This window comes from Protopterus annectens, chromosome 5.part1 (assembly GCF_019279795.1).
Source record: "Protopterus annectens isolate FY-2018-M chromosome 5.part1, PAN1.0, whole genome shotgun sequence".
Classification (NCBI taxonomy): domain Eukaryota; kingdom Metazoa; phylum Chordata; order Ceratodontiformes; family Protopteridae; genus Protopterus; species Protopterus annectens.
Window position 1 is genome coordinate 268,806,333 of NC_056736.1, and position 12,634 is coordinate 268,818,966.

At 37.4% G+C, this 12,634-nt stretch overlaps 1 protein-coding gene across 1 annotated transcript in view; it reads right to left on the bottom strand.

The window, feature by feature from the left end:
• Nucleotides 1-12,634, bottom strand: part of LOC122803366 (sodium/potassium-transporting ATPase subunit alpha-1-like) — a 577,066-nt gene that overhangs the window by 35,828 nt on the left and 528,604 nt on the right. Inside the window, exon 22 of the mRNA XM_044072943.1 lies at nucleotides 2,323-2,414. Coding sequence (XP_043928878.1) covers nucleotides 2,323-2,414 — 92 coding nt within the window. The remainder of the gene's footprint in view (nucleotides 1-2,322; nucleotides 2,415-12,634) is intronic.

Genomic DNA, 12,634 nt, shown 5'->3' on the forward strand with positions numbered 1-12,634 from the left:
GGCACCATTACATCCTTAGATCTTGATGTGAACCCTTTCATGATCAGATGGGTCACATAGAAGGATTTTCTAACCACTTTGGCAACATGGTTATCAAAGGAAAGCTGGCTATCTACTTGGGTCCCTAGATCCCTTATTTCTTCTTCAGATTTCAGGGGGATTACCTCCTATGTTGTAGTTTGCGGGTACTCTGTTTTTAAAAAAGGGGATTACTACGCATTTTTTTGCATTTAGCTTGAGACCATGACTTTGACACCATGCATCAGTCTCATTTAGGCCCTTCTGGAGGATCTCCATGTCGTCCGGAGACTCTATTATAGCACACAGTTTGCAGTCGTCCGCAAACTTAGTCAGTCACAGCCCTTCCGTGCTTGCCTGTACTTCTGAGAAGTATATGCCAAACAGGAGGGGCCCCAGGACAGAGCCCTGAGACACACCACTCATTACTGGTCTGGATTCGGACATAGATCCCACTACTTTTACTTTATGGGATCTGTCTGAGAGCCAGTTTGCGATCCATCTTGTGATGTAAGGGTTTATGCCCAGGCTGGTGAGCTTATCAATAATACCCAAATGGGGAATGATGTCAAATGCTTTAGCAAGGTCAAGGTAAGCCATGTGTACCTCCTTTCCCTTATCTATAGCCTGAGTAACTGTCTCAAAGAAATCCACCAGGTTTGGGAGGCATGATCTGCCCTTGACAAAGTGAACTGTGTGGGGTCCAGCGACTGGAGGTTCCCAATCTCTCCATTTATGAGTTCCATAATGATTCGCTCCATAGCCTTACAGATCAGACTGGTCAGGCTTATTGGTCGGTAGTTCCCAGGGTCAGTTGTGGCCCCACCCTTGTGTAGCGGGAACACCGTTGCCGTGTGCCATTCTCTGGGCACATATCCTGTGGAGAGGCTGAGACTGAACAGGGTATTAAGATGCGAGGTTAATTCCTTTTGGAGCTCACGTATGACACAGCCTGGGACACCATCTGGTCCCATGGAGGCAGTATTTTTAGCTTTAGATAGAGCCTTGTTAACCAACGTATCAGTAATAATTAGCCTTACACATTCCCCTGGAATGGTAATAAGCCCTGTAGGTAGTGAGGGGGGGGGGGGGAATTTGCACTGAACCTGTCAGCCAAGATGTTGGCAATGTCAGAAGGGTCAGTGTATTTTGTTCCATTTTGTACTAGCTCAGAACAGACCTGAGCATTGCCATTTAGGTTTTTGATGTAGCCATAGAAGGCCTTATGGTTATCCTTGGCATCCTTGGCAACTTTCTTTTCAAAATTAGCTTTAGTTGACTTGATGAGGGCCCTCAATTTCTTACTAATGCTGATCAGGGATGATGTTTCTACTTGAGATTTGGCCTTTTTTTGTATAAGTCTCCTCCTTTTATTGTAAAGTTTGTTTATGGCCGGGGTCCACCAGACTGGTTTCTTCTTGCTTGAGGAAGGAGTCTTGGTTTTATTTGGGATAGCACGGTCCATGCAATCCTGAAGATGCATATAGAGTGCCTTGGTGTAGGATTCCACATCCTGGATATCATTATCCTTCTGCAAGGGAATAGTGAAGCTTTCCACTTTGGATGCAAGTAGTTTGAAGTTTGCTTTGGAAAGGTTTTTGACTATGTTTTTTTTGTAATGGAATACAGACACTATATAGTGACAGTGTAAACTGTCAATAGTAGGCTTTGAATAACAGAGTTGATAGAACAGAGATGCTTTTTCTTGATATATTTACAGTTGGTCAAGAGTGCATTTCTAGAGTATCACAAGCACACTGAGGAAAACAACTTCAGTGACTGTTCTGCATAGCAAATCATCACCAGTGTATAGTGTCTAAGTGAGCAGCATTAGTGATTCCTTTGCACTGACAATTTTATTAATTTATTTTTGTTTATTTGTGTATTTATTTAGTAGATATCCTCCTTCTTTATTTTTGTGCATCTATGGATTTGGTATGTGGATGTTTAGGAGATACAGGTGGGTGTACTGCCTCTCTTGCAAAACTGCTTATGGTCTGAGATTTTGCCCTTTTAGTATTTTGAGGGTTTATGTTCAGCAATGTGGTTCCTATGCTCACCTTAGTCAGGGCTGCATAGTGGTTCCATTTTTCTACATACTGATTTGTGTAGTTGAGTAAACAACTTAGTTATTATAACGATTCATCACATCATGTTGCTAAGTATAGCATGTTAGAAAAAATGTTTGCTTTTCAGAGAGGTTCAGTGATGTTTCTAGGGCAAATCTTATTCCAAGCTCTGGTGAATATTGATACTTCCTATGAGCATAAATCTACTAAAAGGTACTTAAATAGCTTTCCTTACCTCCTGGGTGGTGCCGTAGAATATATCTTCTAACTTCATCATAAAGAAAGATGAGCAGCGCATAAGGGAAGGCACAAAACCACCAGCTTGGTCTAGAAGTAAAACAATCAAGTAAAATGCAGTTTAAAAGAATGCACACTTTCTTCAGATCTATGTGTCTACAACAGGAATAGGATTTGTAAAACATAACACAATGTTTTGTTTTAAGTTGTTGCTAAATGGCTTGTTTGTGCTACTTTCTTAAACAGGTCCACGCTCACTTGCATATCTGCTGTTACTTGATGAAAGATAAGCTACACAAACTATTAAGTAAGCAAGTAAGTAATGAGCCAGTGACAATTATCAAAATCGCAGTACACTTATTTACTCAGCAAATATATTGAGAAAATGAAACTGTTTATTTTATTATAATTGATTACATTTTGTGACCATTTTACTTTCTTGGCTACCATTTTGTATTGTGACAGGACATTTAAAATGACCTTTGTTTACTCTAGATCACGTCATTGAGAGAAGGTCTTGCATGATTCAGTTTAATAATGATTTTAACAACAATGCAATGTTTTTATTTTAATAAATATAAAAGTATGATAAGACAGTGTGTTTGAAGTATTGGACTAATATGGCTGTGGTTACTGGGTAGAAGAACAAGGGCTTAATGAGATCAAGGTTCTGGGTGTGATTTTACCGAGTATAGTACATATCCTACAGTGTATTATTGTTGTTATATAATTTGATATTCCAAGATGGAGATGGGGGGGTCGGCATGCATCATCTCTGTTTCTCTGCTAATATAATTCTTCAGATTTTGTAGCCCTAGTGCATTCTTTTACTATTTGTTTCAGTTTTCAAGTTTGGTAACTTATTGCAGTGCCATTGGTTGAAAACCGCTTTCCTAGGATTGCTTTGACACTAGGTCTGCAGCTGTATTGTTGTAAGTTGGATGCTTCTGCTTGGTATATTTTATCTCGGTATTCCTTGAATAGTTGTCTTATACCATTACTTCAGTATCATTACATCTGTCTGGTTGTCCCTACTGCTGATGTTGAGGATTTCTTTCAATCTGTCTGGGTACCATCCTTTGTTCTCTTAGATTGGCATGTTAAAGATCTAATGAATCAAGCAAAGTTGTCAGTAAAGCACACCAGAAGAATAATAAAGGTAGCATGTATCTGCAATCTTCATTTGCAGTTTTTGGATTCTTGCTTCAGGGCTAGTGCTGGGCCTGTGACTATTTCCCTCCACTTAGATATTAAATATTGGAGCTGCATAATTTTGAAATCTTTAGGTAAACTTTATAAGTTCGTAGATTAGTACTAGGCTAACTGCACCATTTTAAGCCTAGCCAATTACCCCATTTGAGATCAAACACTGCACCTTGTGCTTGTAAGGCAAGCACCTTAACCATTATACCAGCCTCCCTTGATTGGCTTTGCTTTATCTACTTTTATTAATTGGAAATTGATGGGTATCATTTTTGACTCTCCTGGCTTTCAAGATGTTATAAAATCTCTCCAGCTTTGATTATCAGATTAGTGCTGAGACATACCTGACTGTTTTTAACAATAGTGGGCAGGACAGTAATGGGTGGATGCTATTTCAAAGCAGACTGATGTACTGGTGACTTGCCTGGAATGCCATCTGCTATTTACTTAGATTTTGACTTTTTATGATTGTTTATGCTTATTTAAATTACCTGTTATGCATGTAGAAAATACCTCTCAACCTCTTAGCTCAAGCAATTTGAACAAAACTTAAAATAATCGTGGCCACAGGGCCAAAAATAGGGACAGGTTTTAAATATTGCTCTTATAATTTTAGAAAGTTGCTAGAATAACAGGATTTGTATTAACATGCATTTTCTGAAGGGTAAGAAGTCTGAAGCTCAAATGGTTGCCATTATTTTGTGACTTCAATCTTCAGTGATTTGCCAGAAAACCACAAATTTTATGAAGAGCAGATCAAAAATATGAGGCAAAAATCTGGACAATTGAGAGTTATGATTTAGATTTGGACTTTCTATGAATTTGTTAATATTATTTAAATTAAGTTACTTTAGTATTATATCTGTAGAACTACAAAACTCATTTGGATGCTTATGAATACAGGCGAATGCAAGACATTTCAGTTATGGTTTCACGGTTTTACAGTGCTGGCATTTCATTCTCTTTCATTTTGTTTGGTGACATCCTAAACTTTTATTTCTGCTGATGTGGAAAGACTTTGTAGATTTTTTTTTTACTTTAAGGATACCACAGTGTTTTTTGGCAGAGCAGGAGTCCATATGGTCGGTCTCAGTATGAACTTTGATCAGCTTGTTGTCTCTGCCTTTGCAAGAAAATCTGGAAATAATTTGGAAACTGGGAAGGTTCACAGTATACCTTGCCAAGGATGAAGGATGTCTGTATTTTTTAACTATTTTTTTTACACATTGAATGCATGTTATTTGGATTGCTCTTTGCTGGCTGTTATCAAGATGTTACCAAAGCATTTCAGGCAGCTGTAATTGAGTGTTTAATGACTTTGTGGGCATTTACGCAATCACCACTAAATATTAGTTGGCTTTTTGGCTGTTGTAACTGCATGTTTATATCTGAATTGTCTTCAACTGCTTATTCGGTGTTATTTTACTTCCATCCATGGGCATTTTGTAAGTTTATAAAAAATTTTCCCTCGTCAGTTTGACCCTGGGTCTCCCCTGTAAAGAGGCTTGTGACACAAGGAGGTACTGCCAGCACAGCTAGCTGGCATTTTGTAAATAATTATATGTCATTTGTGAATATCAAACTAATTTATATAAGATGCTTGTGTTACAAATGTATTAGAACTATATGTCATGTGAATATCAAACGTATTTGTACAGATGCTTATGTTGAAAAGGTATTTGTATAGTGCCTTTGTTTAAAATGTATCCACAGTGTGCCCTACTGGAAGAGAACAGAAATGTATATGCACTATTGTAACTGTTTAAATGTATCTGTTTTAACAGAGGAAACTTGAGGGTTAACCTCAGTCCAGCAAACTTTTGAAAAACATCTTAAGCTAAATTACTTTACAGGCTTGGCCATAAGGATACTTCAACGCAGCCAGAGATACACAGTCTGTACTAGGAAGCTTTCTGTATTGTCTTTGGGGTAAACTAATTGCTACTTTGGAAGCATGAAGGAATGCAATTTTTTTATGACTTCCAGCACCTGCCAAAGATCTGAACAAAAGCCCTTGTCTATGTATTTCTACAGGTAAATGCTAAATATTGCCAGCTGCTAGCAATGGGGATTTGCCTGGGAACTAGAAGTCAGATGACCAGAAATTATGTCATTCTGCAAGCTATCCCAGCAGTAATATTTTAGATATTATTCTGAGAAATCTCTTAGTGAGACAGAGTATGCTGCATTTTGTCTTGGACCTGACAACAAGGACTATTTACCACATCTGCCTTGCTCTAATTAAGTAAGTTGCTAGCATATAGTAACTGTCTTAGATACAGTCAGGAATATACTGAAGATTAGTTTAGATGCTTTCTTTATTTGTGTGAGCCTGTACTGCAATGTTATTTTAAATATTTCCCGTGGTTTTGAACTCTGATTTCACTGTGAATATATATTTAGTATTGTCTTGTTCATTTATTTGTTATTAAATATATTTAAACCTTTCATTGTGGCACTGCTGTGGTGGTGCTGCGGTAGCGTTGTCGCCTCATAGCAAGACGTTGTCCTGTTTGATTCTCAGCTAGAACATTTTCTGGGTGGAGGCATACGTGAATGGGGCGTGCCTTCATTGAAGGTTGTGCATCAGGGCTGGTAACCCGGTATGTAAAAATCCACTAACAATCATTAGCGGACCGGAGTTCCGCTGTGGCGACCCCTAACCGGGAAAAGCCAAAAGACACAAACAAATATTATGGCTGATCTGTGTAGAGATATTTAAGTTTTGAGAGTACTTGCATATTTATTTGGTGACACTGTGTGGGCCACTCCTAAAAGCCTTGCTGTTGGTCAAACTACCATTTGTAGTTGTATTAATATTAATATTATACAGTAAGGTTGGACACCTTTTGTTAAGGGCCCTAAAGTAACTGATAATGAGTGACTGGTGGCAGTGGTAACTACCTTATAGTCTGGGCAAAAGGGGACATAGCTAGTAAACCTGTGCCAGCCTTTCCCAGGTGTGTGTGTATGCGTGTGTGTGTGTGCGTGTGTGTGTGCGTGTGTGTGTGTGTGTGTGTGTGTGTGTGTGTGTGTGTGTGTGTGTGTGTGTGTGTGTGTGTGTGTGTGTGTGTGTGTGTGTGTGTGTGTGTGTGTGCAAATCAAATCTCAAAGAGTGTGTGTGTCAGCTAATTGGGCAGGGTCACTAGGCACTGGTTGGATAGAAAGGGTGCTGGAGTTCTTAGCTTGGTCACTCAGCTGAGATTTCAACTCTATAGCTGTGCCATTGGGTAGTCTTATTGTAGATTTGGAGAAAGAGGGAGAAATCAGCCCTGGACTGACTGTGGTCTCTGTGCACTCTTAAGGGGAATTGCACTTGATGCAGCAAGCTGCATCTGGAAATACTGTGTGTGTACGTGTTATCCTCCCAGTGTACATCCCCCACTGGTGCCAGTGGTGAGGATTGAAGATCCTTGATTAATGATCCAATGGTGGGCCGTCACAAGGCTATTAGTCAAATGGGACTAACCTGATCAAAAAGTCTAAATAAAAAAAAAAATCTGCTTCTATAATTGCATCTGTTTTTTTCCACTCAAGTGTCTGTAAGTTTTTTGTTTGCTTGTTTTTTTTTTTTTACTCTGGTCAGTTCTGCTCTAAGCTGGTCTTCAGTTAAACATAGTAGTAATTTACATGACTTCATGCACCTATTTCCACAGAATACTATTAAAAATATTACATCAAAAATGCATCTGTATATTGTTTCTCTGCTATTCTGTAGTTACATTAATGAAAGTGCCAATGTTTTCCTACAGGCATTCATTACTCAAAAATACAAGCCCCGAGGAATATAATACAATGCAAATTAAATTGCTCATGGTGTTTCCCCAACCTTCCTTTAGTGTAATCCACTGAGGCTATTTCTTTCTGGCCTCAACGCCCTTTATCCTTATCAAGTAAAATGCCTGATATTTTAGTCATCCTTGTACCTTACTGTACTAGCTTAATGAATCCTTCACATTGTGCTATCTCCACTGTTTATATATAGCTCCCTGCTTTGGATGCAGGAGTATAACACTGCTTCTTCAAAGGCAAACTCAACATAAACATGTTTATTTTTCCTTCCCTGCAATCCTTATAAGTTCATTTTATTTTCCTTTATGGTAGTCATTGTCGATTTGTATTTACTTGTCCTTATTTTTGTTTTAAGTATTCCTTTTTATTTTTACTGATCACTTATTTTTTCAGTCTAATATATACTAATTGTTGGTGACATATGTTTCTTAATTTTTCTATCTTTTTCTGTGACACCGACAATTCTTAGTTGGCCTCCATGGATTTAAATAACCTCAGGACTTCATGTTGTCAATCTGCTTTGATGTTATTTTCCTCAGAATCTAATTTAAATTCACTTCATTATTTCAATTATTCACATACTTGACATATTTTTTCTGGACATCTACCTTAATTTTCAGACAGTTCTTACTGCAGTACAACTTTAAATAGGACCACGATTTGAAAAGCTTCTCTTTGCAAATCTTGCCCCTCACTATTTGGAAAGTCTGCATTTTCTTGCAGCAGTACTGGTTGTGACATTTCTACTTTTCTTCTGCCATGAACTTCAATGTATTTGTCTTTTAAAATGACAATGGTTTCTCCTATATAGCTTTCTGTCTTTTTAATGAATAACTTGGGACTTTGTTTCGGCTATTTTACCACATACTACTTTACCATCAGGATACATTATTTTCATTGCTATTCTATTCTGACGTGACCTCAAAATGTCTTTTTATCATTCAGGCAGTAGATTTTAGGTTCATCTGTGTTCATTCCGGCATTTCCTTTACTTTGCATGCATTTTCAGGCATCAGTAATATAGCTGATGTAAATAATTTGCATGCCAGCCTTCTACAAATTAAGAGCTGGGCTGATGAGAGATTGTGGCTCTTGCTGAAAGTTCCAAGTCTATAACTGTGATCCCCAGAACAGCAACACTAAAAGTGTGACAATTAAATATATACATATACTGATCTCAAAGTTGTCGTACATCAGAGCATTCCCCTTACTGCAAGGAACAGTGATCACATAGTTAGAATATGTCAGCAGAAGTGCAGGGGTATATTGTAAGGTGAAGCCTCCCGGGAAAAATGCTTAATGGTAATACAGTGAGTTTTTAAATTTAATGGAATTTTTAATCAGACTTGATTTTTGTAATAGCAGGACTCACAATTGCTGTTGTAATACTTCATTTAGGTAGGTGGCAACTTGGGTTCTTACAATGAAATATTTTTTGTATGTCCATTATTGCAAGATGAAAGCCCTCATTACTGTTCCTACAACTCTTTCTCATACGATCTCTAAGATTTTTCACTGTTTGGATAAATCATTTCACTTCTTCATTCGATTACAAATAGCATGGAGTAGACATTATATATCTGTAGACTAGATGTTATTAGCCTAATCCCCACTTACTCATAAATCTTCTGGATTCCTCACGTTCATATTGTGAGCCATTGCCAGCTATGACAATATTAAGTATCCCCAAACTCAGTAGATTTCAACAAAACTTGCACTTGTGCCTGTTAGCTGGAATTTTTCAGGGTATCTGTAATACTAGTGCAGTAATAGCCTACACATGAGATACATAGCTTCCCATAGATAAGAACTATTCGGTACCTACTTGACCCCAAGGACATATTGGAACCAGGTATACTGGTCATTTTATCCTCTGGGTTGTTGTTATAGTGAAAAATAAAAACTGGATAGCTCCTAATATCTGTCCAGCTTAATTCCAGACCAATACATTATATCCCTTGCTGTTTTGTACTTTATTTTTCCCAGGTGTGATTCATGCATTCTCCCAGGTGTCTGCCTTTCTGGTTAAATCAGAACTATTATTTTGCCCCTTTAAACATTTACCCTTTGACACAAAGTCCTTCTAAAAATAAGACGGAATATGTTTCCTTGCCTGGGATTTTTACTTAGACTATCCTCTCAACCTCTTGTTATAACTTCTTTCAGTTATGCAATTTCTAAATCATCCATTCATCACTGAAATTCTTTTACTTTTTCTTCCACTATTGGTAACTGCAGAATTACCAAGATAATCTTAGGTTTTTCCAACAGTTATTCATGCGTGTACAGTAAATATGCTCTACTCAACTTATCTTCAATTTGTAATTCCCTGTTTGTTTTTTATTTCATCTTCAGATCCTACCGTCAGGGCCCAATAGCCTAATGGATAAAGCACTGGCCTCCTCGGCCACAGATTGTAAGTCCCATCTGAGGTGATATAATCTGCAGGTAGGTTTGGCATAAAGATTAAGGTCTTCACCTCAAAGACACAAAGCGCAGAGTTTGATTCTGACCATGGGTTATTGGCTTAGGCTTAAAATAGCACAACAGGGCAATTAGTCCAGTATTCCCATATAAACCGGTGAGTGACATCATATATAAAACTATATCTTTAGATTAATCAACATACTAAGTAATCTTAGATGTGTCTTGTACAAAGATGTTCTGGATACATTTTCAAGGTTTTGCAGTCTGTATCCACCTGAACATTTTATTGTGTAAATATTCATGGACATTCTAACATCTACATACTTTTTTTAATAGCTCCTTTTGTCTTAGCATTCTCTTTTGAGTGTCTGTAAATGCTCCTGACCCATAAGTAGATGGCCTAATTTCTTGTAGGATCACTGCTCCTGTACCATTCTGAGTGGTATATAGTTGCAACACAACTGTCTTATCCACAGCATATTTTAACACTAGTGTTTCTGTAACAAGTTTCGTATGTATTTTAAAACTATTTTCTTGTAAATAGTCACATTCCTAGGCTAAATCTTTATCTAACAGCTTTTCTTACAGACATAATTATCTCAAACACATTAGGTAACATCTTACAACGCGATTCCTAGAAAGCAATGTAATGTGCAGTTGTCTTCTGGCTTTGGAATTTATATAAGTTCTCTAATATTTTCTGTATCAGGCTTTATTGTCTCTCTGAGAATAAAACATTATCACTGTACTTCAGACTTGCTATACTTATTTTACATTTAGTTTTGTTTAACTAGAAACTAGACAGCCAATCAATTTAGCAGATGCACCAGCCTATTATCATGTTTTTTTTTGTCTCTGACCCCACAGTAATAGATAATACTTTCCAAGTTTTCATTTTATTTTGCAACAGTTCATAGGAAGTTGCCTTGTTCTGATTAAATATGAAAAGGGAGTCTAAGAAATCAGTGCATTCCTAATGGTGTATTAACAGTATGGATTGTAAAGATTTTTTTCATCTAGCTTTACCTGCCAAAATCACAGGTTTGCATTTTGTCCATAAACTTCTTCAACTGTATACAAGTATGCTCTTCTTTAATTACTTTATTTAGATCTTACAAATATAAAATTTAGGTTCTTCTATTAGATGTCAGATTGTCAAACTTATGACCTGTTGGCCTTCATGATGCTTGACTGCCACAACCCCTTGCTGATATTTTTTACTTTCTATATATGCATCAAGTTTATTGTTGACGGAAGCTAATGTCTGATGTATTCTTGAAGCAAAAAAAAAAAAATAATTACAAAATCTCAGAAGGTGTCGTATAATGTAAGTTACTGATTATTTCTTAAGTATTAGGATCTCCATTCAGGTGTATATTCTTCCAGTTGTGCCTTTCAAGTACAGACTTTCAAATAGAACTGGATCAGACATTTTTTAATCTGTGACCATCCGAAGCAGAAGTTTGCATATAATTTTATTTATTTATTTATTAAGCTTTTGTTGCTTATGTCAGCCAGCAGTCTTTTTTGGGGGGGAGACCTGATGTGGTATTCATACTGACTAAGGAAACTTTTACCAGAACAGTGGAGAACTTACTGTACCCTTTTTGATCAATGCCATGTGATCGTTTACATATACCTGAAGTACCACCTACTGAGGTAGATGGGTCCTTGGTTTAACTGATTAATTTATTTATTTGCTTTTGTTTACCAGGAAAGTCCATTTGAGAACTGAAATAGGATCACAGGATTATAGGATCATAGCAGATTACTATGCTATTGACACGGAGACGGAGTTCATTTTAAGCCTAGCAGTTTCAACCCAAAGTAATACAGTAAAGGTACTAGTCAATATCCAAGATTGTATTTAGTGATGACTGCCCATGTCCAGGAGGGGTGTGGGCACTATCCCTGGCAAGAATTGATGGTGCCCTATCCACTCATCCAGGTTCCTTTTGAACAGTGTCATAGGGGTGCTCTGCTTCACATGAATTGGTAGCCTGTTCCAAAGACGTGGCAGTCACTGGGAAATAAAATTGTCATTCCAGCATATTCTATTTACATCATAAGCCATATTTAAGTCCCTGGAACAGGTAGCTCTAGACCCATTTGATTTACAGATATGCAGTAAGTTCATTAGGTTTGGGTCTTGGGTTGCTCTGTAGGCCAGGCATATGTCTCCCCTAAGAAGTCTATATGATACGGAGTATAGTGACAGGGATTTTAGTCAGTCCATGTAAGGCACATGCTGGAGGCCCTTGATTTTCTTTGTTAGAAACCCTTGAGGTCTCTCTAATTGCTGTAGACAATTAGTACAGTACAGACTGAATGGGGTGTTATACTCAATTATGGGCTGGATAAGTGCCAAATATAGGGGGGGTTATAATTTCTTTTGCTCTTGAGGAGATACCTTTACTAATCAAGTGAGCTATGAGCCTATGTAGAAAGCTTTCCTTACAATGGTAGACATACTGTAGTTGAAGTTAAGGTCACAGTCAACCTGTGATCCCAGGCCCCTTACCACTTCATGGGTACTTAGGTTATTATTATTGATTTGATAGTGTGAATGGACATTGTTTGTGCTGAACAGAATGATGATGCCCCTTTTCATTAGAGGCCCAGGGGCAAAAGCACCAATACAAGGATAGAAAAATATTTTTTGACAATTGAAAAGAAAAGCAGTCAACAAACATTATTTCCAAAGTGTTTTAAAGCAATCAGTCAACAAATATTATTTGCAAATCAGCTTACAAAATATTGTGAGTTGAATCAAACATACTATATTAATACATTTGTATGGTATCCACAGTGGACAATGAGAGGATTGCATACTTCAAACTGTAGGTGTGGTACAGCTGCATGGTTTATTAGTTGCCAGGTGATATTTT